General features: G+C 36.8%; 2 protein-coding genes across 2 annotated transcripts in view; one reads left to right on the top strand and one right to left on the bottom strand.

Moving 5' to 3' along the window:
- The window catches only part of LOC107722753 (contactin-3-like), a 78092-nt gene extending 55591 nt beyond the window's left edge, over positions 1-22501 (top strand). Inside the window, exons 9-21 of the mRNA XM_016531223.1 lie at positions 1555-1684; positions 3471-3614; positions 12634-12809; positions 12952-13069; positions 13210-13368; positions 16209-16358; positions 17445-17515; positions 17874-18108; positions 18264-18379; positions 18720-18906; positions 19518-19630; positions 21027-21195; positions 21452-22501. Coding sequence (XP_016386709.1) covers positions 1555-1684; positions 3471-3614; positions 12634-12809; positions 12952-13069; positions 13210-13368; positions 16209-16358; positions 17445-17515; positions 17874-18108; positions 18264-18379; positions 18720-18906; positions 19518-19630; positions 21027-21195; positions 21452-21543 — 1860 coding nt within the window. The 3' untranslated portion in view covers positions 21544-22501. The remainder of the gene's footprint in view (positions 1-1554; positions 1685-3470; positions 3615-12633; positions 12810-12951; positions 13070-13209; positions 13369-16208; positions 16359-17444; positions 17516-17873; positions 18109-18263; positions 18380-18719; positions 18907-19517; positions 19631-21026; positions 21196-21451) is intronic.
- A 3145-nt stretch (positions 22502-25646) lies between these two features.
- The window catches only part of LOC107722742 (band 4.1-like protein 1), a 58422-nt gene continuing 57017 nt past the window's right edge, over positions 25647-27051 (bottom strand). Inside the window, exons 22-23 of the mRNA XM_016531211.1 lie at positions 26488-26604; positions 25647-26148 (exon numbers count right to left, since the gene is read on the bottom strand). Coding sequence (XP_016386697.1) covers positions 26143-26148; positions 26488-26604 — 123 coding nt within the window. The 3' untranslated portion in view covers positions 25647-26142. The remainder of the gene's footprint in view (positions 26149-26487; positions 26605-27051) is intronic.

The following is a 27051-nucleotide window of genomic DNA, read 5'->3' as shown; positions in this document are numbered from 1 at the left end:
ACCCCTAATTAATTACCCCCATAAAGCTGATTTATGCCACCATTTGTCTTTGCTGCTAGAGGCTGTACTGATCTTCTCTAGTTTACCCCCGTCAACATGGCATCCATACGAAGCGGTCTGTTTATAATATCGGTTAGATTGTCATGCTCCATGTCGAGGCGAATCATGTGGCCAGAGAGTTACATCAGCTGCATTGGAACAATGAAATTCAAGTGGCATAAAGCTAATGCCAGCAGACTCTGAAGTGCCCACATGCAGAGAGCGAGTGAAGATATTTGAGCCCTTTAAATATCAGTTCATTCAACCTGAATGCACCATTCAAATTTTTTCACACTCATGTGAGCGCAATGGTAGCATAACAGGGGTTTTACGAGTAAGTGTTTCCAGGATAAAAAAATTATAGACCGCCCACCAGCAGCAATCCACTGCTAGTGTGGGATTAGATTCATCCTCCGTTCTGCTCCCTTCACATCTGTCATTTTAATATTTTATAGCAGCCACTTTCCATGAATATGGTATGCTTTGGTGGTGTCCCACTCCTTTCATTTTTTTTGTTTTGTTGTTGTGATGGTTTTATCTAAGATGAAATATCTAACATTATCTAACAAGTAGCATTGAGAAGTATGATTCAGTCGAGTAAATCAGTTTGTACGGATGATTCATTTCCATTTGATTTGTTTGCGTTGCCAAAAATCCATGCTGTGCATTTTACATAGCCTTTGCATTTTCTGATAATTAAATAAAGATTTAGTTAAATAACACTGTCTATAAATGAGTAACTTTTTAAGTTAAATAAAAAGTTTTTTCCCCCTAGTTTGTTTGTTGCATTGGTTTAATCTTGAACTGCCTCGAAAATAAAGTTTTGTTGTTTGTTTGTTTTGTGGAATTTAAGCTAAAGAAGCAACATTCATGATACCGTTGTTGTCCGATTTTATTGTTTATTTGAAATTAATTATCTTAATTAATTAATCAATCTTGGAAAAACATTTTGGAGATTTCTGTCTTTGCCACTAACATACCTTCTGTAGTTTTAAACATGAAATGTATGTGTCCACTGATCAAAATGATGATAATGTATGATAATAAATGCATATAGCTTGCCACAAAGCCCTGTCAAAAGTAATAACTATGAATGTTTCGGAAAAAATAGCAAGGATATATTTGCATTATTTATAGAAATTTCCAGTAGTTCCAGTAGAAAGTTTGTTTTCCCTGATCAAAGCTGTCAAAAGAGTTTAGGTATGATTTTATGTTATTTCGTGGACATATTTGCATATTTCATGTTTAAATGTGTGCGATCTTTCCCCGGGCGCCACAGCATAAATGGCTGCCCACTGCTCCGGGTGTGTGTTCACGGTGTGTGTGTGTTCACTGCTGTGTGTGTGCACTTAGAATGGGATAAATGCAGAGCACTAATTCCGAGTATGGGTAACCATACTTGGCCACATGTCACGTCACTTTTTATCTATATGCAGAAGATAGGAAAACATTACATTACATATATTTAGGATTTCTCAGTTAAGTTGAATTGTGGGATTGTTGTTATGTTTCCAGGACAGAATCCAGGTGGTAAACGGGGCATTATCCATCAGCAGTCTGACCCTGTCAGATACTGGGATGTACCAGTGTATCGCTGAGAACCGTCACGGCCGAGTGTTTGCCAACGCTGAACTCAAAGTCACTGGTAAGGAATCACTATTCATAGTTACTAAAGACATAGCCACTCATATTCTGAAATATATAGCCAATATGCAGTTGGCCAGATGCAGTTTGTTTTGGTGCAGCAGTGCTGTGTAGCAGTACTTGGGTTTTGTTTTCCTCATAAGCTCATTCCAACCACATTGTCAGCAAACGCCAGCACTCATTAGTCTTACTACACCCTTTTACGCTGCATTTAAAAACAGTTGACCCGCTATTATGAGGAGCAGAATAACTTTTGACAGGATCAATGATCAAACCCTTCTCTGCGCTGAAGATTAAAGGAGTTGACGTTCGAGGCCATTTTATCATGGGGCAGATGAGAGAAGTGCTCTGTTCCCTAGTCCTGTCATTTGTCAGCACAATGGGTGCTTTGATGCTGTCAGCGCTGAGTGCAGATGGATGCCAAACAGGCAGGAAAGTCTAGTATGCTGAAATTGCTGCCTGGGGGAGATGTGAGGTAGACAGTCTTCGCACTTTAGAGCCTTTAGATTTGTGCTGGCTGGCTTGACTCGGTTTGACTTAGTGGTGTGCGGGGGATAGCGTGAGCTCTTGAGTGTGCTCTTAAGTGAGGATATCGCATTAAAAACATCCTCCTCGCATGCCTCTGGAAAGTGAGACGACGATGAGATTTAGCAAAGAGGGAAACAGATAGAGATATAGCAGGTTGTATGGAAGAAAATTAGTCTGTGACATGACATGACACAATTGTTTTGTCCTGTTGGTACATTTTACCAGTTTTTACCATACTTTCAAAACAAAAATTAAAATAGGAAAAATATGCAATATGAAAATAATTGAAGACAAAATGTGTTTTACTGAGAAAAAACAAGATTTGGTTTTTAAAAAGCCTTTTTCCAAAAGGTACATCTAGAAAAAGGGGGGTCGTCTTATATTCGGGCCAATACGGTAATTTATTCAAATGTTTAAATTTAATTTATTCTATTATTCACTACCCTTCAAAAGTTTGGGGTCAGTATACAAAAAAAATTAAAGAAATTAATACTTTTATTCAGCAAGGAGGCACTCAATTGATCAAAAGTGACAGTAAAGACATTTACATTGTTGTTTTTCTTTCTATTCATCAAAGGATCTAAATAAAAAATCAGCGCAACTCTTTTCATCATTGATAAGCAGCAGATGTAATGATGCTGATAATTTAGCTTTGCATCACAGGAATAAATTACATTTTAAAATACAGTATATTCACATAGAAAATAGTTATTTTAAATTGTAATTATTTTTCACGATATTTCTGTTTTTACTGTATTTTTGTCTAATACAAATAGCCTTGGAGAGCAGAAGAGACTTCTTTCAAAAACATTAATAATTAAACTAATCGAACCCAAACTTTTGAATGGCAATGTATATGAAAAATGCAATTCATACATCAGTTACTTGCATAAAAATCTTCTATGACGAGCATAAATTCATTTCTGAATTCAAATGTATTATTATTTGGGGCATGAAAGCAAAAATGTCAGTGTGATACAGCTGTCTTGATGTAATGAGGGAAAAAAGGAAGAATTAAAGTACACTTTATGAAATGATTTAATGTAATCATGTATTTATATTTATAATAATTATTCCACATTTTGTATTCTATGTCTGTTGTGTAAAAAACATGAAATGTTTGAAAAATGTCCTTTTTTATCTAATATCTAATGCAATGACATTTTACATGTTACAAGGACTTCCTAAATACTTTCAGGAGTCAGTCAATCTATCTGTCTGTTAGTTTTGTAAGATGCTGGTTTTTCTCTACACATCAGCAGTGGCACCAGATTTCTCCAATAATGTGCTAAAGGCACAGACACTGGCTCGGCAGGGTGGAGATGTTTTGATTGAGTGCAGGCCCCGCATGTCCCCGCGCGGGATGATCTCCTGGAGGAAGGGCAAAGAAGCCCTGCGAGAGAGCCACAGGTATTTTTACCAACCCATTTCCCTTTGTCTGCCAAGAACCTCTTCATTAAAGTGATACAGACAGAGCAATATGATCCAGGTCAGGCAGAGGGTTGTTACTGATCAAAGCCTTGATTATTTACATCAAAACGTCTCAACAACAGCAGCCGCTGCATTTGCATTTACTTGATCTAGAAAATAACTCTTTCAGGTGACAGAATAGTATCAACGGCACTTGAACAATCAACCAACCACTGATTACTGAATCTGTAGTTTCATAAACTATTTGTAATTAGTAGTAATATAAAAAGTAGTAGAGTAAAAGTTCATTTGGACTTTTTAATTTTTTTTATTTTTATATAGTTTTAGGCGGTTGGTTTAAATGCCTCTTATGCAAAAATTATTAAATCACAAAATAGATGTTTTTTATGCTTTTTACAAGATTCTGTCTATTAGTGCATTTAGGCTCATAATATAAATCAGTGGCAATCTGTATGTAAGCAAAGAAAGCAATATACCCATTTAAGTCATTAACCTACAATAAATGTATAAAAATAATGGTATCATTTTACTTAATGCATTAAAACTACTTTTATAATGCATTATTATACATAAAGGCTTTAATTATGGCTTGTAATGCACCTTATAATGCATTTTACAATTTCATGAATAATTGTAACCAAATTAAAATAGGAAAAATATGCAATATGAAAATAATTGAAGACAAAATGTGTTTTACTGAGAAAAAACAAGATTTGGTTTTTAAAAAGCCTTTTTCCAAAAGGTACATCTGGAAAAAGGGGGGTCGTCTTATAATCAGGGCCGTCTTATATTCAGGCCAATACGGTAATACATTATAAAACTTATCAAGTCATTGTAACATTATGCATTTTAAATTCAGTTATAATTATTTAGAAGATTATGTATGTATGTATTATGAAGATGATGTATTACAATGCACATTATGAATAATTATAATGCATTATACACTTTAATAACCCTTTATAATGCATTATACATAAAGGCTTTAAGTAAAGTGTTACCAAAATAACAAAATAAAGGGGGTCTCTCCTTACAAAGTTCATAATTTTAGAAATTATTAGATAACAATACGCAATTTTGCATTTCGGTTTGTATGTTATCACTTCATATTTAAAATATTATTGATTATATATATATATATATATATAAACAAAAGATTAACACTAGGATTTAAAAGTTTGGGGTCAAGATTTTTTTAAAGAAATTAATAATGAATTTTTTTTTTTATCTATTTCAATTAAACTTTGTTATTTTAAACTTTATATTCATCAAAGAATCCTAGAAAATGTGTAATTGTGCTGAAAATTCAGCTTTGCCATCACAGGAATAAATTATATTTTAAACTATATTCAAAAAGAAAACAGTTACTTTAAATGATAATATTTTAATAGTTTTACTATTAGCATGAAATACTTCTTTCAAAAACAATAAACAAACTTACCAACCCCAACCTTTTGAACAGTAGTATATTAAGTAGACCATCATATAAAGTAGGGATGCACCGATACCACTTTTTCCAGTACTTGCCCGATACCGATACTTTTATTTTTGGTACTTGCCGATACCGAGTACCGATACCAATATTTTTATTGCATTTGTAAATTTTTTATATATTGGGTACAGAAACCAAAAGAGTGTGTATAATGTTAGTTGGTTAACTTCATTTATCAAATAGATACAGTCAAACCAAAATTTATTCAGACACCTTCAACATTTCTCACATTATCACAGTTTATTCGCTATAGTTTAGAAAATGGTAATAAAATATGACAAGAACTCAGAGTTACACTGTGTCAGAACAAATTCAGCTTGATAATGTTAGATAACTTTGATAGAAAGGTATGTAATAGATTACAATCAACCAAAAAATATTCAGACAGCTGTTAGTATGACAGTATTTACACAACTATCAATACTTAGTCGGGCAACCCTTAGCCTTAATGACAGCCTGTAGTCTCCTGAGCATGCTGTCACCCAGCTGCATACATATACTTCGTAGTAGACATCCTTAACTCCATTCTGCTGTCTGTTGTTCTGTTGTGGGTGTTTCTTTGTCTGAATATGGCACTTATCACATGCTGTTTGGTATCGGCGTTTGGTATCGGGGCATTTTAACGAGTACGAGTACAGGAGCTCAGTATCGGGCCCGATACCGATACCAGTATCGCTATCGGTGCATCCCTAATATAAAGTTCTGAGAAGGTCTCCAGTTTCATTATTTGACGTAACATCACACCCTGAATGGTAAAAATGGCTTAAAGGTCACTTCCCTTGACATGGACACCATTCATCAGAGAATTAAGTATGACTGAGTACAGAATAAGTAAGAAAATTAACTTCAAAGAAATCCAGTCACATTTGATTCAAGGATAATGCATCAAAATTCACACTGACTATGATTTTTATTTGCATATAGAATTTCTAGCTTGACTGACCCAGAGCTAAATTCAGCAAGCATCTAAGCACGTTTGTAAGCCTCATGTGACGACATTGACTGGGCAGAACCTGAAAACAGCTCTGAACCTCCACTCTTAATGCCTCCAGATCAAGGACTCGTGTTTGAATATGTTTTTATAACCCATGTAAGGCAGCGCATCTCATATTTCATTAGCATACACTTTAGATGAATCCATGGAGGAATTAAGCAGTATGGCACTGTGTCTCCATGGAGAGAGTACCACTGAACTCTCGAGTCTGGAGCCGCTGTAAGAAAATCATTAGTAGCCATCACTGTCCATCAGCCTTGTGCTAACATCCACCCACAATCTAGAGCTGGAGGTATGAGAGGGACAGGGTCTCTCATTAAACACTGCTGCACTACTGGGACTGTGATTGTGAGAGAGAGAGAGAGAGAGAGAGAGAGAGAGAGAGAAGAAGAAGACTAGCTTTTCAGGCTTCTTCTGTAATGATCATGTGGGAAGAGAAAAATTGCTTTCATTTCTTTATGCCTGATTTTGCACCATTCATCAGAGAATTAAGTATGACTGAGTACAGAATAAGTAAGAAAATTAACTTCAAAGAAATCCAGTCACATTTGATTCAAGGATAATGCATCAAAATTCACACTGACTATGATTTTTATTTGCATATAGAATTTCTAGCTTGACTGACCCAGAGCTAAATTCAGCAAGCATCTAAGCACGTTTGTAAGCCTCATGTGACGACATTGACTGGGCAGAACCTGAAAACAGCTCTGAACCTCCACTCTTAATGCCTCCAGATCAAGGACTCGTGTTTGAATATGTTTTTATAACCCATGTAAGGCAGCGCATCTCATATTTCATTAGCATACACTTTAGATGAATCCATGGAGGAATTAAGCAGTATGGCACTGTGTCTCCATGGAGAGAGTACCACTGAACTCTCGAGTCTGGAGCCGCTGTAAGAAAATCATTAGTAGCCATCACTGTCCATCAGCCTTGTGCTAACATCCACCCACAATCTAGAGCTGGAGGTATGAGAGGGACAGGGTCTCTCATTAAACACTGCTGCACTACTGGGACTGTGATTGTGAGAGAGAGAGAGAGAGAGAGAGAGAGAGAGAGAAGAAGAAGACTAGCTTTTCAGGCTTCTTCTGTAATGATCATGTGGGAAGAGAAAAATTGCTTTCATTTCTTTATGCCTGATTTTGCTTTTGTAATGTAGTGCTTGTTGGAAATCTGCTGACTGTACTATGCAAATATGATTGTAGCCTTTTACAGTTTCCAGCTTTCCCATGTTTGTGCATAAATAAGTAAAAGTTGCATAAATTTATTCATGCATAATTAAACAGCTGACTGATTTTTAAAAATGTGCTAAAGACCCAGTGAAGTTGCTGTAACATGTTACAATATGCTTCGATTTGCTAACATTGGCTAATGAATTCAGTATAGTGATAATCAACAACCATTTTTACAGCATTTTTAAATCTAGGCTAATGTTAATTTATAAATGTTGTTAATTCAAGTTCATGAGATGTGATCTGGAAACACTTTACCACTTCACAAGGTGCATGGAAACAAACTATGGTCAAGAATGTGAAAAAAGAATCCAGCACTATACTTATGATGAAGGGAACTTTAATACTTTAAAAGTATACTAACACGTTTCGGTTTAAGTGCCTTCTTCAGGGTATTCAACACACATCATACACAGACATTTAAAAGCACATCTCCACATTGGATAACTCGTAATTCATGTTCATTCATAATTCATAAAGGAATTGTTTGTTGCTATTTCATGTTAGCTATTGCATATTGCTAATATTGATAGAACATATAGAAGCTTAATGTGTTACCAAATTGCTTGACTAGCTCAGTTTTCCTCCCTGCGTGAAGTATTTCCTTTGAATTTTGGACATTTTATTTTAAAGGAAAATAATAGATAGCCTTTATTTTATGTCATAGCCTTGTTCCAATATTTCCTATTTATTGTGCAAGGACGTATTTGGTGGTATTGACCTTTTACACATGTCTAGAGTTTTAATTTAGCCAACTTTTAGAAATAATCTGGCATGTGTGTGCTAACAGATGTAAACAAAAAGCCACAAAACTATGTAATGGTGCTCACATAATAAAACAGCTGGATTTTCAGATTTCAGCTAGATTTTCTTTTTGACTGTTTTTTTTTCTTTCTTCTCCCCTACTATCTTCCGCTCGATGCAAGTGTAATTTTGGCCTCAGCTTGAGGAAAACCATCGACGATAATTCCACAAGACATGAGGATGACATGCCTGCTGAAAGCTCTCATGTCAACATGCCTTCCTTTCTAAAAAATTCCCCTTACTAAACTCTTGCAAACATTGGCATGTCCATAAAAAAGAGCTGTTTGCCTTGGTGGTGGGTGCAGATTATTTTCTCTTCAGCAGTGCTGTGATGAAGACCACTGCATACTGAAAGGTCGCGGTGTAAATGAAGCACATCCCGCGCTCTGCTCTTCAACATTTTTCATTGCTTTGGCCCCTGCACTACAATTAATAAAAGTAGCATACAGTTCATTTTCTCTTTTTCTTCTGCACTTGTAGTGGAACATGGAAATGTAGTTTTTATTATGCTTAATATGTTAGTTTGGACACAATATGCTGTCTTATATAGTCCATAACACCAAAGAAATTCTGCTTTATTATATACAGCATGAAATGGTGCTCATAGACTGATTGTTAATATGACATTGCACTGCAGTCAGGGATGGGCAACGATACATCAAAATGTATTTTAAAATAAAATACCAAATACCTTAATTTTAAGTGTATCAAAATAAAATACAAAATACAGCAGCCACACCAAGTATCAAAATAAACTACTGTATTTTTGTATTTTAAAAATACTAAAAAATACTTTTACAAGGGAGGGTTGACTGGCACAAAGTATTTTATGTATTTTGAAAATACAAAAATACTTATCTTAAATGTATTTAAATACAAATTACATTTGATTGTTGCTAAAGGCTTTCAAATACAAAATACAAAATAGTATTTTGTATTTCAAATACGTATTTTAAATACATGTATCTGAAATACTGCCCATCCCTGACTGCAGTCACAATCACAGGAAATCATGTATAAAGCTCAGAAGCTGAATGTTGATTCCAGCGCAATAATTTACACTAAAATATGATTTTCATTAAATATTTGTTGTTGAACACCAAATTTATGTAAGAAAGTATATTTTATAGGAACAGTGACTGTATTGGAATCTTAATAAAGAGTGATTTAGTGATTTTAAACAATCAATCTTTATTACTTAAAACAGCATGTGTAATTGAAAATTGTTTCTAAAGTTTAGAAAAGGTGTCATTTGTACAGCATTAGCCTTGAATTGTTGCCTAACCTAATTTACCCCGTCATCAAAATCTCAAAGCTGGCAACCTTGGTATTATCGGTCTATACTTCTCCCACAAATTCTCAGTTTTATAATTCTTTTATGGTGCTTTTTGTCATTTTGAAGCTTGACAGTTCCAGCCCCATTTTCTTTTCCAATACAAAGAAAAGTGGTCAGGAAATTCTCCAAAAATTCACCTTTTGTGTTTCACAGAATAAAGAAAGTAATATGGGTTTGGAATGACAAGAAGGTGATAAAATAATAACAGAATGTTTAATTTTTGGCTGAACTGTTTAGCAGAAACCATGGCCAGAATGTTGCTGTTTTGTGATTGGGGAAAGTCTTGCTAGTGAAAGTTGCTGAAGAAACTACTGAAGAAAACTTTAAAAGTGAGAGCTTTTATCATCAGTTTAAAGTGACTATATCAGAGCTGGTTTAACAGCAAGGAATAGTTCAGAGACAGGTTTCATTAATGAAATAATTTTATTCTAAATTGTCACAAAACAAAACCAAATGCCCAATAATCTGATTTAATTTGAAATGTGATGAATCAATCAAAAGTGACAGTAAAGACATTTATAATGTTACAAAACATTTCTATTTCAAATAAACGTTTTTCGTTTGAATTTAGTATTCATCAAAGAATTTTAAAATAAAATATAACAATTTCCACAAAAATAGTAAGCAGCGACATTGATAAGAATAAGAAATGTTGAGCAGCAAAACACATTAGAATGATTTCTGGAGGAAACTGAAGACTGGAGTAATGATGCTGAAAATTCAGCTTTGCATCACAGGAATAAATTTTACATTTTAATATATACTCAAATAGAAAAGTTAGTAAACATAACATTTCTCAATATTACTGTTTTTACTGTATTCTGATCCCAAACTTTGGAATGTTAGTGTACTCTATAAAACATATTGTGTTGCATAACATTATTTTGTATGACATAAAATAACTATTTTCTATCGATCTACAGTCTTTGCCAGTGTAAGAGTAAAGCACAAGCTGCTTATCTCCACACTCTCTAGATGAACTGTGCTTGTGGTTAATGGGGAATTTATTTATTTGGCGAGCATTAGAGATGCATGATATGTGTGGAAATAACTGTGCTGTTTCATTAGGGCTTAAATCCATCTAAAACAGCCTTTTTGCAACTCTGTGAATTCTTCACCCTTTTGACAAGACGGCGTGAACAATACCAGCGCTCAATTAGAACAGCGGTTTGGTGGTCCTTCTTGTTTTTAAAACTGGTTTCTATAGTAACTCTCTGGTTTCTTCTCTCATTCTCATTTTCACATGAAAGCCTGGATCCTGAATACATGTTTATTTGACATGTTAATGTGCAAACTGTTTAAATAAAATTGCTCCAGCAAAAGCCACGTGTTTGCCGTATTAAAGAGACATCTCTGCAAGAGGTGCGTGATAAAGCATGAATAATTCAGCACAAGGGAATCCAGAGATTACTAATCAGTAATGATTCATCCCGTAAATTAAAGCTGAACCGACTGTTTTATTAATATGCACTGTTGCATGTTTTTGTCATCTTGACCCTTTTCTTTTACATATCCTAAATTAACTTCATGTGAGGAATATCAGACAGATGTGATGATATAGAAAATATTTTATTGTGTTTTGATTTGATTTGATTTCCAGAAATGATGAAAAAAGTGTCTGACAATTACTTGTTATTTTGATACATAGATAGATGGATGGATGGATGGATGGGTGGATGGATTGTTTTAATGGAGTTTTAACACCCAATCAGACAAGTTATGTTTTAAGTTGTTTAACATTAATATCATATTAATAACAGGTGCATTCATTTGATGTATGTATTGATATTTTGAAAGGTTGAGAATATTTTTTGCAGAATTGAGAATTGTTGACTTGCAAGACTTCTTTCAGATGAAAATGTAACAGCATAGTGACATCTAGTGGTGGTAGAATTGTGTTTCTCATTGCACTTCTTGCCTCAGCTCAAATGTAGTAGTAGTAGTAATAATAATAATAATAATACAATACAGTACAATATTTATTTGTAAAGCACATTTAAAAACAACCAAAGTTGACCAAAGTGCTGTACAGAATAGAATAAAAACGCAGAACTAAGATGAATAAAACAAGACTATCAAATTGAAAACACAACCGTAACAAAACAACAATTACACCAATGATCAAGCGGTATTGAAAGCTAGAAACTTTTATAGCACTTTTAAAAAGTACTTTCTCAAAGCGTTCCACAACAAAAGCAAGCACAACAATGTAAAACAATCTAAAAAAAAAAAACAACTAGGACTAAAAATGCTGAATTATTAAATAACAAAATAGAACAGATAATCAAGTAGCTAAAACCAATTCTGAAATAAAATGTTTTAAGACAAGATTTAAAAATACCTAACAAATGTGCTTCTCTAATGTCAGCCAAAGAATTCTGAGCACAGGATAAAAAGACCACTCTGAGAGGATCGCAAGTTGCAAGTTGTGCATAAGGAGTGTGAAGTTCAGCCAAATACTCTGGAGCCAGATAATGCAAAACCTAATACATTAGCATAAGGATTTTGAAATATACAGTACCTGACAGGGAGCCAGTGCAAAGACTTCAAAATAGGGGTCATATGGTCACCAACCCTGGCCACAGATAGGATTCTAGCTGCCAAATTTTGCAGATATCGTAGTTTGTTGAGGGAAGACTTACAAACTCCAAAACAGAGAGCATAGCAGTAGTCAATATGTGAGAAAACAAAAGAGTTAATCAGCTTTTCATGAGCATAAAGGATAGCATGGGCCGTAAACGAGCAATATTTCTAAGACGAAAGAAGGAGGTCTTAGTGTTCTGCACAAAAGACTCGAATTACAGGTTGACATCAAAAATGACTTTGTAACTCCAAGGCAACACCATGAACTGATAAAGCTACAGAGCCAGTATTACGAAATTGATCTTAATCTCAGAAATTCAGTCAGAAAGATGAGAAACGTCCTCATATTGACCTGGTTTTGAAGAAATATATATATATATATATATATATATATATATAATATTAGGCTAACTAATTTTCAACATGTCTCATCTTAAGCCTGGTCGTAATATACTTAAATACAACTTTTGTTTTCTCCACCAAGCTACTGATGACTAGTAATGTTCAATTATAAATATATTAGCTGCTGACCATCTCATTGTTATTTCAGAGCCAACCATCATCACTTCTAAAGCCACCCAGCTGGATGTTACAGTGGGAGAGAGTGTTGTAATTCCATGCCAGGTATCTCGTGACCCTACCCTGGACGTGAGATTCACCTGGTTTTTCAACGAGCAGCTGATCAATTTTGGAAGCCATGGGGGATATTTTGAAAAAGTTGGTGGGGTACGTGTCATTCTTTTAGCATTGCTTTCTGATATTCATGTTTGTTGATTTGTTGAAACCAGAAAATCGGAATCTAACAGACTATAAGACTATAAAATGGCTTACATGAATCTGTAAATATCATTTTGCTTTTTGCTCACAGACATCTGCTGGTGACATCATGATTCGTAACATTCAGCTAAGGCACGCAGGAAGATACACATGTGCCGTACAGACTAAAGTGGACAGTGCGTCTATAGCGACAGATGTTGTGGTACGAGGTAATGTTTTTCCAAACAAGATTTCAAAGACAAAACCCCACTTAGATTAAACTTAAAAGTAAAAACCACCAGGTTAAAACCTACCAAAATGTAAAAAATATATAAAAATATGTGTAAGTTCCATAATCATTTCCCCACAGGTCCCCCTGACCCACCGCTGGATATTAAAGTTGATGAAGTGACAGAGACAACGTCCTTTGTGTCCTGGAGTCCTGGCCCTGATAACCACAGTCCCCTCTTTGCTTACTACATTCAGATCCGAAGCCCTTTCTCTCTCGGATGGCAGGCAGCCAAAACAGGTGTGCAGGAATTAATAGTGTGGATTAAAATGCACAGTTTATCATAATGATCCTTGAGTGCTGTTTAGTCACCACTGTTAGTTAGTTTGATTAGTTTGGCACAAGGCCTATAAATTATTTTCAGTGTTTTAGCATTGCTTTTATGATGGCAATATTTCATAAACTTTTCTTTAATTAATCTTTATCCTTTGTTCAGACCTCTAATCTCAGGAACTAATCTCGCTTGTTGAAGTTTGCAAGCTAGTGCAATCAAATGTTTCAAAAATGCTTTAGTAGTCAACTTTGTTTTCTGACCACAATGTATCTGTCACGATTGCTGCTACGGCGAGGAGCGAGGAGACGTAGGAATAAACTCAAATTTCCGTCTTTAATGATCAAACAGAGGAATCCACGCAGCACAAACAGGGAACCAGAAGACATTAGACACCGGACAAAGCAAACAGAACAGAGCTTATGTAATCAACTTAACGAGGGTATGACGAGACACACCTGGACTCAATGAAACGATAAACATGAGAGAGAAACTAGGTTACGGAGAGCACATGGGGAGCAAAACACACACAGACAGTCCAGGGGCGTGACATATCGCCCCCCTCCCGGAAAGGCGCGTCCTCGCGCCGTAGAACAACAGAGGGGGGGAACGGGTGGGAACTTGGGAGGAGGACGGGCACCCGGGAGGGGGCCGGCAAACAGAGTCCGTGGGGGTGACTGTCGATGCATACGGCAACGGCTCGTCAACCGCGGCAAGCAGGCATTGGCTCCGCACAGTGGGGAGATGGTGGGCTGGGCACTGGGTCAGGAGTGAGGAGTCTCGCCAGAATCCACTCCACGAAGGCGGCGAAATCCGCTCGAGGACCATCTTCAGATGACGCCACTCTGCAAGTGGTGTTCAAAGGCTGCCGTCATAGAACGCGCAGTCGTCCGGATAGCTGGTGAGTTCGGCGAGGGCCAGAAACAGTCTGGTATGGTCCTCGAGCGAACGCTCCCCCTGCTCCAGCAGGAGGAGGAGGTATTCAGGGCGAGCGAGGGGATCCATAAGGGAGAGCACATCGGAAACAAAAACACTGTGGGACAAACGGAAACAAATCGGGGTAAAACACGCTGATTAAACTGTTCTAGGTCCGGTGTTCTGTCACGATTGCTGCTACGGCAAGGAGCGAGGAACGAGGAGACGTAGGAATAAACTCAAATTTCCGTCTTTAATGATCAAACAGAGGAATCCACGCAGCACAAACAGGGAACCAGAAGACATTAGACGCCAGACAAAGCAAACAGAACAGAACAGAGCTTATGTAATCAACTTAACGAGGGGATGACTAGACACACCTGGACTCAATGAAACAATTAACATGAGGGAGAAACTAGGTTATGGAGAGCACATGGGGAGCAAAAACACACAAACACACACAGACAGTCCAGGGGCATGACAGTATACACACATTTTCTGCCAATTTATTTTGTACTTTCTGTACAACCTTGAGGAGATGAGCATTAATCACAGTATTATTTCCACACTGTATGATTGTTTTTAGATTAACCCAGATGTAATGTTTTCAGATTGTTAATTGGAAATAAATGAAAATGTATTAATTAAATTGATACTAAATTTAGTTTAGTTTTATATTAAATGCAGTTAGCTGAACCTTTTGACCCATTTAAGTAGGACTCGAGTACATCTTTATATGGTATTCATAATTGTGTTGTCTTTAAAATATGGTTATTCATTAAAATAATGAAGAAGTTGTAAATTAGTACATTTAAAATATATTAATTTAAAATTATAATCAAGTACTTTGCACATGCTTTAGTATGTTAGTCACCACATCAAAATAATTGTTCTTTTTTAAGCACAACAAAAGAACAATAATTTAAAGGGAATCTATTAAGCCCCTTTTTACAGGATGTAATATAAGTCTCAGGTGTCCCCAGAATGTGTCTGTGAAGTTTCAGCTTAAAATACCCCACAGATCATTTATTATATAATTTTTAAAATGCCTATTTTGAGTGGAAGCAGAAACACGTTATTTTTCTGCATGTCTCTTTAATTGTAAATGAGCAGCTGCTCCCCGCCCCCTTTTCCAGAATAGAGCGGCACCATTACAGCTTGTTTGGTTTGGTTTTGATTATTATATCTATCGCACTGAAATCATGCCTTTTAAAGCCATATTAGTTTAAACTTCTGATATATGGTTTTCTGAGCGCACACATCCGAAGCGAACGCACAGAAAGTGGCTCTCACATGGCATGTGAGTTCTTTTTCATGTCTTATTGCGCTTAAGCTGTCAAATACGCACAAGTTTATGTTAAAAAATCGCTTACCCCACCTTTAATATGTGACCCTGGACCACAAAACCAGTCATAATTAGCACAGGTATATTTGTAGCAATAGCCAACAATACATTGTATGGGTCAAAATTATCGATTTTTCTTTTATGTCAAAAATCATTACAATTATTTATTTAGCTTTCAGATGATGTATAAATCTCAATTAAAAAAAAAAAAGTACCCTTGTGACTGGTTTTGTGGTCCAGAGTCACATATTATATTATCTGCAAGTACAGTTAAATATACATTTATGATTAGAAGTTCACTAAAAGTGCATTCTACATGATTAAGTGCAGTTCTTTTTCACAAGGGTACAAGCAAGTAAAAACAAAAAGTTGGTTGCTTTTAATGCCAATCACTCTTCCTGTCTATGTGTCTGGTTCTTGGTCATAAAAAGCTGCATATTGGACCAGACCTTGTGTCTCCAGCCTCTAGCTAGTTTTCCAAGTGATTATTTTGTTTCAGGTTTCTGGAAATCTATTTTCAATATATTGAAATATCTCTTATTTTCTCAGTGCCAGAGTCTCTGGGAGGGCAGCAGTTGACAGCCCGTGTGGTGGAGTTGAGTACATGGGTTGAATATGAGTTCAGAGTGCTGGCCACTAACTCCATAGGCACCGGGGAACCCAGCAAACCCTCACAAAAAATCAGGACCAAGGACACATGTAAGTATATAGTTGCATGTTTACTTTGATCCTTGTTTTTTTTTATTTTGTACTGTTCTCTGAGGTCCACTTACTAGACTCTGAAGTAAATGCCCACTGCTATGATTGGCTAACAGTTGTGTATGTTTGACAGCATACATTCCTCATAGATAGATGCTGCTGTGATTTAGGTCAAAAATGCATAAATAACTCAATACATGTCAATCGTCTGTAAGAAGAGACAAAGCCATAGTGATCACGTAATAAAAACAGTTATTTCATCCACTCTTTCCTAACGTTGGGATCAGAAGGAAGGCAAAGAAGGAAGACTGTTCTTCCACAGCTTGGCACTGCACAGTGTCTTCTTGTCTTCAGAGCCATCTTTATCATTTGGTTTCTGCATAGACCTGCGCATTTGCCTCTCGTAACACTACATGTGCGAATCGGTGGGTGGGGCTAAACAGGCAGTGATATAGAAGCAAGAGTTGATCTTCTTCTGCGGAGGCACACTATTACATCATACAGTAGAACATTCCAAAAGCTGTCGTTTTGGCAGACTGCCTTCAACATAAGCTGTTTTTAGACTAACATCAAAGTTTTGAGTTCTAAAACTATAAAGATGTTTTTATGGTACAATGACCTCTTATATGTCAAAAGATCAATGGAATTTTGGTTTCTCAGTTCATGACCCCTTTAACGCAATCTATTGTATAAAGTGCTTTTTTGTGTGTTTATTTTGTTACCGAAATGACAGTGTGCAGCACATATTTGCATATTCATCTAAATCATGTTCGATAACAGTATACCACTGCAAAGGTATTTCCAACTTTTTCTAGGTGAAGAACAAAAAATAACTTTGCCGTGAGTATATTGGGAAGTTTTGGGAAGGCCAGCAGGGATTGTAAAAATAAAACAAGGCACTTCTCCACAGTTCTCTTCCAACTATACTATATATTAAACCTTTTCGCTCAGAACCAAGAAGCAGCCAGGAAGCTGTCTCTGTGGCATCATGCTAAACAGATGGAGGAGAAAATGCCCTGTCTGCACTTCTGGCTTTTCTCATCTTGTAAAACTGGCTGAAAAAGTCTTCTTGTTTTAATGCTGCAGTGCCAAGGACGACCCCAGCCAGAGTCAGTGGAGGAGGTGGCAGTCGCTCAGAGCTTGTCATCACTTGGGAGGTAACAAAGCAAGCTCTCGCTTGCACATTTAAGTGCACAAAGGTAGCTGTCAATGGTGGACCGTCCACTGGCCTGTATCAAAAACAGTCCCATCATGCTGTCAGATTTAAACAGCTCTTGTTTAAAAAAGGCAGATACTCTTCAGTCAGGCAGACAAAATGTTTATGGATTTTAGCAATTACATTTCAGAATGTGAAAAGCGAAAAATATGTTCAAGGACCGTGAAAGGGATTTTCCATAGTCTGCTTTTACTGAGACAAAGCCTCTTGTATAACATTGCTCTGTTATAATGATACATCTTTCACTTGCTTATTCTCTCACTTGTGTTGTGTCTGTGGGTGCTTGTGTGGCTCTCCAGCCAGTCCCAGAAGAGTTGCAGTGTGGTCCAGGGTTCGGCTACGTGGTTGCTTTTCGCCCTCTTGGTGGTCAAAGCTGGATGCAGGCGGCCGTGACATCTCCTGATGCATCCCGATACATCTTCAAAAACGAGAGCATCCCTCCATTCTCTCCATTTCATGTGAAAGTGGGAGTTTACAACAACAAAGGAGAAGGTCTTTTTGGACCTGTGACCACTATATACTCAGCAGAAGAGGGTAAACCCAATTTACCAACCTTAATTTAATATGCAAAGACAACTGAAGACCATTCGCTAGTTCAGTCCATCAGAAAGTATAAATCAGTGCATCAGTGCTCTTATAATGAGCCTAAACATGCCGAGATATTACGGTAATGATTATTCTGACCATAGAGCCCAGTCGTGCCCCCAGTCGCGTCCGTGCCAAGAGCCTGTCAGCCTCAGAAGTGGAGGTCAGCTGGAAGCCTTTACCATGGAGCACCAGTAGGACACGCATAATGGGCTATGAGGTGAGGACAACACAACTAAAGCAAGCTAATGAATCTCACTGGGTTTGTTCTATATGAAAGTTGTGTAAGTATATTCCCTGTGCTGTTATAACAATTCTCGCATCCAGTTTTATTCATGTTCTTAATGCAGTAGCAACCAATAAACAATGCTATAAAAATGAATATATTGGCGGAAAATGTCAGATATTTTGTTCAGTTCAGAAACAGAAAATCAGTAAGCAAGACTGACTTGAATATATCACATGACAGCCCACATGAACACCACAGCTCCAATAAATTTTCATCAGTGATTGACACTTTGTGATGCTGATTATGACTGCTAGTTGACTGTGAATTTCAGCTGAGGTATTGGAGAACAAAGGACAGACCGGACACAGCCAGTGTGATGAGGACTGTGGGAAACAGGACGTCTGCTGTCATTCGTGGACTGGACCCCAGCAGTACATACTACATCAAACTCAAAGCCTATAACAGTGCAGGTGTTGGACCTGATAGTGCTGTGGTGAATGTCACCACTAAGAGACCCCGTAAGTGTGACATGGACCCTGGCTATTGTGTTATTGTCTATAAACATCACCCTATTTCAGGGTGTTTCCTTCATCATTAGGATGGAAAATTAAAAGAATACTTCATCTGAAAAGGAAAATCTTTTACTAACCCTCGTGTCCTTTTAAACTCTTTTAAACTTTCTTTCATCTTCGAAACACAGATGAAAATATTTTAATAAAACCTTAAAAGAGTTTTCAGTCCTTCCACTAGGACTGAATGTCCATTCTCCCAAAAGTTTCACACTTCATTAAGTTCATATAAATATCGTAGAAATTTATCATATAATAAGTTATTTTAAATTAGCCTATTATTCACATATAAGCATTGATCAATGCACATACAGTACACGGAGTTCATCAAATATCGTAAACATTTGCTCAAACATGATCGTTTGTTGCACAAGAACCAATGAGATTTGTTCTCATTTGCAAGAACCAATGAACTCCACAGTTGAGCTTCCGTTAACATTTAAGTAAGTCTATGTACTGTATGTGTGCTGCTGCAGTTTCAAACTTAACATGCTTAACTGTACAGCAGTTTTAAACTGCTCTGAAGTGTGACGTTCAGCTCTTTGAATGTATTTCTCCAGCACCGAGTCAGTCTCCAGTCAAAGTCACGTGGAATACTACAGACTCTAAACTCATCCTCAAGTGGGATCATGTCAAGTCTCTGGAGAATGAGTCTGAAGTTATGGGCTATAAGGTATGAACATACAAAAATCACTGCCTCTATATCTGTTTATGCAACAACATGGCTGAATGTTTGCTTCAGATCATATTACCATATGTTCCATAAATATTAAATAAAGCACACCATGAATTCAACGGTCCATCATCTGTTACATATAAATTGAGTTTTAGGTAACATTATTTTAAGGTGTCCTTGTTACACGTTACATGTACTTACTATTATAATAACAATGAATTATGCATAATTACATGCAAGTAACCCTAAACCAGGGGTGCCCAAACTCGGTCCTGGAGGGCCGGTGTCCTGCAGAGTTTAGCTCCAACCCTAATTAAACACACCTGAAGCAGCTAATCAAGGTCTTACTACGCATACTAGAAACTTCCCGGCAGGTGTGTTGAGGCAAGTTGGAGCTAAACTCTGCAGGACACCGGCCCTCCAGGACTGAGTTTGGGCAACCCTACCCTAAACCAAACACTAAAACCATATAGTAAGTACATGTAGTTAATTAATATTACTTAGTACTTAAATGTATAGACCCTTTTAGGGCCGAAGTCACAATTACGTCACAGCGCTAGCTGGAGGCAAAACAAAGGGAAAACTGGAGGCGGCCAATGCAAACCAGCGCAGATTCGGCAACATAAGGAGCTTAAAATATCATCTTGTTGTGATGTTGGGTGCCGGAATCGACGTAATACAGCCTCAAATTAGAAATTTTATCGCATATAAAACGAGTGGACTGGACAGAAACAATCGTCAAAAATACTTGTGTTTGCAGTGCACACTTCTTATCAGAAAAGGATAAATAAAGTATTGTCTTTTGTTGTTATGGGTGCGTCTAAAGATTTCTTATGCATCTCACGACTATGTTGTGTATGAAATAATGTCTGTGTGCATGTGTAAAACAACAAACTGACGATTTATATGTTTAATCATTTGTAATTGTATATACATTGTTGTGATTAATTGTGGCTGGAATAATAATGTAGCTGTAAAAATAGTTGCCTGCAGAAATTGAAATGTATATACATCTTCATGACTAGATAGACACGGTGAGTTTGTCTTACTATACACGTTAGATGTGAGTCACTCAACTGGAGGGAATCCTGTCAGATCGTCCAAGCTTTGAGCTAGTGTGTACGGGTCGGCCGATCTGGTTTCGTCCGTTAAAGTTAACCTTTTCAAATAACAGTCGCGATCCCGGACAGTGAGTGATCTTACATATGCAGGTAAAATCTGATTTTCTCCAGTCATTGTTGAAAAAAACAAGCTAACAAAGCTAGTGTTAGTGAAGCGGTCAGGGGAATCTTTCTGCCTCCACCTAAGCTCCACCCACAGAAAAACGTCACAATGCTTACTAACAGAAAAAGGGTCTGTAAGCGAGTTTTACAGCAGCTGTGTTGTTTTGAAGGTCATGTACAAGCAAAGCAGACAGAGTCGGCCCAGCGTGGTGGAGACTAACAGCACATCTCTTGAGCTCTCCCTGCCTGTGGACGAGGATTACATCATCCAGATTAAACCAGTCAGCGAAGGTGGAGAAGGGAGCAGCAGCAAACAGATTACCATCCCCAGGATAGCAGGTCTGCTTATAGCCCTTATGGCATTTATAACTATTATCCTTCAGTATGCTGAACTCCTGGTTGATGTTTTTAGGCTATCGTGTCAATGCAGTTTTTGGTAATTATATAAATTACATGAAGCAAGTGAGAATCTCTTAGGCTTAAATTGTAGGAGAGCCAGAATACCTTTCACACCCTATTTGAAACTGTAATCATCTTGTTTTTTGTTGTTTGTTGGCTACTGAAATATTTTTTTTTTTCTATTTATATTTTGCAGTTGCACATGCGATTGGATTTGCCCCAGATAGGAAAGCACTTCCAGTCCTCATAACACTATCACTCTACTGTACGGTCAGGACTTTCTTATGACAGATGAACTGAACAGTACAAACATCTACAAGTGGATCCACTTGTCTTTGTCCAGTATGTTTTACAAACGAGACTCTTCAGAAGGAAAGTTTTCCTCTCGCTTTTTAAAAGAGGACGTTTGTTAATCTGGTTTTGATCACTGACACCAAAGCTGCCGAGACAGTGGAGTAAGAGCTATTGCATTTTTTGGGATAAATGTGTCGACGGATGTTACCCAAGTGGTTTCCAACCAGGAACAGGATATTCAAGGGCATAAAATGACATACAGTTCACTCTTAAGGATTCACATACAAGGACATCTGTTTGGATAAGATAAATCCATATTCATCCATTAGACGGTTGGCAGTGGAGAACCACACAAATGCCTTTTCCACAAGAAGCTTGGTAATACGTAATGAACTCCTTTGAAGAGAATCCCTACTGCCATTCCTCACAGACACTTTCATTATAAGACCATCAACCTATTTAATCAGCTGTCCTCAAATCAGACAGAGTTTACAGTCCCCCGGTGATGACATGCTCCCCTGTCTGTTTGAAAGACGAAGCTAATGCTGCTGGCCTTACTTATACAGTAAAAGAGCTCTCTGGCTGTCTCGAGCTGGTTGTTCCTTCAGTCATGCACTGAGATCTTTGTTTTGCTAGTGTGTGTGTGCCTCTTTAATGAGAAACAGTATGTAAAATATCCTCAGGACCAGAACAGCCTTAAATAGTTGTCTTGATTTCTTTTCTGGTTTAGTTTGTTCATTTACAATTCCATTATTTGATGATGTATAACAGATATTTTGATTGTAAAAGACCAGCGTTTCATTTTCCGTTAAGGTGCTTTCTATAGGTAATAGCTGTGATCATTAAATACATAGGACATAATGCTTATGTTCCATTTTCAAGCTGTTTAGCATGAACTGGCTCTGTAGTGGCTTGAAATACAGTATTTGAATGGACTGTCTGCTTTTAATAAATGAAGGAACACAAGTAATGTTCTTAAGATACTTGTGAGTTAGTCATCGTAATTTCTACTGTTATAGAATGCAAATTTTATATCATAAGGGATGCAAATTCATGGGTGGTGCAAAAGGTGAGGTCAGAGGGCCTCCTGATGGCTTTTTTGAGAATGAGCTTAACATGCCTAATTTAATTATTAAAATACTGAAAATTTTAAGCATAGCTCTGGCTAACTACAAAAACAGGCAGCATCTGGCTGAAATACTTTAGAAAGTAAAAAAGCTAGTCAGCATGAAATAAATTCATCCTGTCTATTTTCTAAATGCGTGTTATTGATCATTTTTGGAATAGTGCATCTGTGCATGCATTTTATTTTATTTATTTATAAATGCCAGACTTCTTTAATATAATTTAATATATTTTATAGATGTAATTTATGGTATGCTGTCAGTTAACACAGAAAATAACAGTAGACTTGCCCAAAAGTGTAACCTAACACAAACACTTTTAGTGAGACTAGTGTGATGGACATTCTTACCAACCTTGTCTATGCAAAGACTTTTTCTTAGTCATCACTTGCCCTTTCCTCAACATTTTCACATTCTGAAAAATGTCCAAGACAATTATCGGTCAGGGTGCACCTTTACCCTGTATTTTATACTGACTACTCCTTTAAGCACCAATTATTAAATTGATGTTAACAGCAAGAGATGGGATAATGTCAGAAAAGATTACAAGCTCTTATGTTTGTGTGCTTCCAACTAAAGTGGTACGTAACCTTTAGCTTAATGTTATTTCGTTATATACGTTTAAAAGGTTTAATTTAAGAAAGAAAAGTAAAAGTGCCATACCTTAGAAAACGTAACTTCTTGTTTGAGTCTTTTCTTGTTTGCATCTGCGCGCACCCAGGTCTGTGATCAAGCGCGGGAATCGGAAGCGGGAAAAACAGCAAACGAGCAAAAGCAACCACTCTGCCAGCATTTTGAGTTGATAATATTAAAAAACCTTGACGTGAAACTGGACAACCCTTCCCTCAGAAAAGCTGTCTTCGATTCTGCATCAATCATGTAAGTGGCAAAGTTTGGAATACAGCGCCAAATTTAGCTGTTCGGTGACCATTTGTTTTATCTGTTAATTTTTACTTTTGCCAAGTTTTACTGGGTTAATCCTGATAATAACTGATGATATTAGTGACAACTCTGTACTGTTTGTTAATATTTCAGGGAGCAATTATACTCTCGTGCTAAAATCAGAAGTGTTTTATGAAATTAGAGACATGATACTGCATAGGCTATATATTGACGATTTGAAGTATGTTCTTCAGTAGACCACAAGAGGGCAGTGCGACAGAACAAATGCAACATTTCTTAAACAAAATGGAAAATACTTGTACATAAACCGTTGTTGTATAATACACAAAAATGGAAAATACTTGTACATAAACCGCTGTTGGATAATACACAATTTACAGTAATGTAATGTTTAACTCAGATGCAACAAATAGCAAACTTGACCACATGGATGGATCTTATTTATTTCGAACACTGTACAGCAAACACACAAAACCAAGCAGTAGAAAGTAGAGGATAGCATTGTAAACAGAAGTGTCTGCAGGTGGAATCTCAGGGGAATTGATGCTAAAAGTACTTTTCTAAGATTAACTTTTTTTTCCTCAAAGTTTAAATCTTAAATGCAACATGTACAGCGTAAACAAGGACATTATTGCCTTGTAAAGAGACAAAACTCTGACAGGCTTTAGCAAATGGGCTGGCGAAAGAATGCTGTGGTTGATTAGGAATCCAACTATCAACCTTTGCATGGCACTTCTTTTCTTTATATTCAAGAACAGCTCCCGTGTCCTCAAAAATCAGTAACTGTACAAGTTGGAAGTATGACGTATACAAATTTCCCTTCTGATACCTGCAGGTTGTGTAAAGTGTTATTTTCACATAGTGCACAGTCCTGAACAAATGCATTAGTTACACAACAACGAGCCTTTACCGTGTTAGCAAAGGTTATTAAGAGCTATCCTGGCCTTCTTTCATCCTAATATAAAGTTTTTAATTTGGCAATACACAATTCGAAGCTCATTCATCCATTCAATACTAGAACACATATACATCCCGTCTCATCCAGGATCTGTACTGCTTTCACTGAGGAACGTTTGTAAAGAGAATCATGGCTCAAGGGTCACGCTTCACTGAAAACCACAGGCTCATGACATTTACACATAAAAAGGTCTCATATCTAACAAATCAGAACAGTTTTAACTGTGTTTAAAAATCATTAGTTCGTTGGCACAGCATTGTGTGGGAAGGAACATTGTAAAAAGAAATAAATCAGAAGTCTCAAACATATAGAGCAGTAGGGAATTTGTTAAATATTGGCTTGTTGGGAAAAAAATTATAAATTGTTTTCTGCAATCCTAATAAATTGCACTTTGTTCAAATGCTTAAGGTTTAAATGCACATGCACATAACACATTGATTAATTATGTAAGTGTGTCAGTATGTACTGAACTCAAATTAGGTTTAGTTTCTTTGGACTTTTTCAGTTTAACAATATGTATAGATGAAATAGAGCATTCAACAAGCAAACGTCTTTCTTTTTGTATCGTGCATTTCAAAACAATGTCATACTTGGGGATATTTTGAATCTAAAAACTAAAGCTTGATTACTACTGGTACCTTGAAATGTTTGGACTGTAAATTGGCGCTTTTAATTTTTCTCTGTTCATTGTATCTACTAAGTATATGTAAGGGCTTCTGAAATAAAACAAATAAACAAAAAAATTATAGACATCTATAAAAAAAATACATCAGTAAATCAAAATTCTGGAACAATGTGCAAGTCCACTATCTCCATATTATGTCTAATATGGAAATAAATACTTTTCAGAGGACCATCAAAGGGTTTGGCAATCATACATTAATACAGTCTGTCTCATTTTTCTTTCTGGTTTATAAGGACACTGAACCAGAGGATTTAGTTAGTTGGTTGTATATGAAAACATTTTAAATCCTGCTTTGCCACATGCAGATGAGGTTCAGAATTTAACAGCAACATAACGTTTGTTGATCAGAGATGCACGACATACCGTATGTACGCTAGCTAGGCTTTTCCCTACACTTCAGTATTTGCAAAAAGATCTTCTGTTATATTTCAATGAACCCTAGAAAAAACTACTCAATAGACACTACTGTCACTCCACTAAGCTAAATCTTCAGCAATGTTCATCAAAAAGCCCCATGCCTCATGCTTGATGTTAGCATCGGGCTGTCGATAGTACGCTTGGTTAGTTTTCACATTTGTGAAGAAAAAGCAAGAGACTACAATGGCGGCTAAATCATCTGTCTGATCGATGTGATGCTGAATTTGTCCTTCCCCAGCGGTCCTCAGCCAAGGAGAACGTGTGCCTCCTGAACCAGTATGTCCATGTTACCACAGCGAATGTAGACACAAAATAGAAATTACATGAGAAGGAATAGGTTCCGACATCTGGGAGGCAGCATGTGTTTGTGTGCACGTGTAAATGTTAGTGTCGTGTATGTAAGTGGAAGCTAGAAGCTTAGAATAAGAGGTCTGTAGATGTTGGCGACCCACTGGCAGTCATTGAGGAACAGTTGCTTCCCGTTGAAGTCCTGAGAACTGAGGAGATCAGGACTAATGGAGAGGAAAACAAATAAACAGATCATGTAACAACCATTTATTAGAAGATCCACTTCATTGCCAATAAGTGATTGCTGTTGTAAGATGGAACACAATAAGGCTTGCCATAGATTTTTTATAACTGCACGGATTGCAGTAAAATAAAAGAGTGTGTTTGTCAGCGCCGTCCACATAGAGCTGACTGAACTGGTTTTGACATGTCATTACACCCTTGTCAAACTGCTATACACCAGCAGGCTCAATATGACAGATAAACACTGAAGTGAAACCATAATATGCATTTTCGAAATGGATGGATTAATTGTGCATGCAGAGGCTAGCGGTGACAAATACCTTCGATTCCTCATGTGGATCTTGAGTGGAAGATTCTGTTTCCCTGACAACTACAGCCTTGGTTACCAACATGTCAGGGTGCTGTTGCTTGGCTTCTTTTATTGCCATGGCAAGCGCCTGTGAAAAAGTAATTTATTACTCAAATTAAATGAGAAAAACATGCAGCTAATGAATTAGTAATATGCTTTCTGACTAATTAATTTGCCCTTTAAAGGCAGCTTGAAGCAGATTTTTCTTTTCTTTCCTATTGTGACATATTTTGAAATGGCTTCTATAACAAGAAAAATGTATGATGATGTTGATTTTGTCCATCAGGAACCAGTTGAATCGTTGTTGTTTGCTAATTTCTGTAATCTCATGTGAGTGATAAATAGTGGTATGAGTGGTATGAATTCCTCACCGTCATCACCGAGATTTTCAAGAGATTTTGTTGCGAGGGGAGGTGAAGTTAATATTTTTGGGGGTATTTTTTATTAAAAAATAATGATGTTCATAGATAAATCATTGAAATATATTGCTCTTTGTTTTAAAAAAGGTTATAAAAAATGTCAATAATTATCGATA

Source organism: Sinocyclocheilus rhinocerous, unplaced genomic scaffold, assembly GCF_001515625.1.
Source record: "Sinocyclocheilus rhinocerous isolate Xijiao unplaced genomic scaffold, SAMN03320098_v1.1 scaffold162, whole genome shotgun sequence".
NCBI lineage: Eukaryota > Metazoa > Chordata > Actinopteri > Cypriniformes > Cyprinidae > Sinocyclocheilus > Sinocyclocheilus rhinocerous.
Note: the sequence above shows the minus strand (reverse complement) of the source record. Positions and strands in the feature narration are given on the sequence as shown.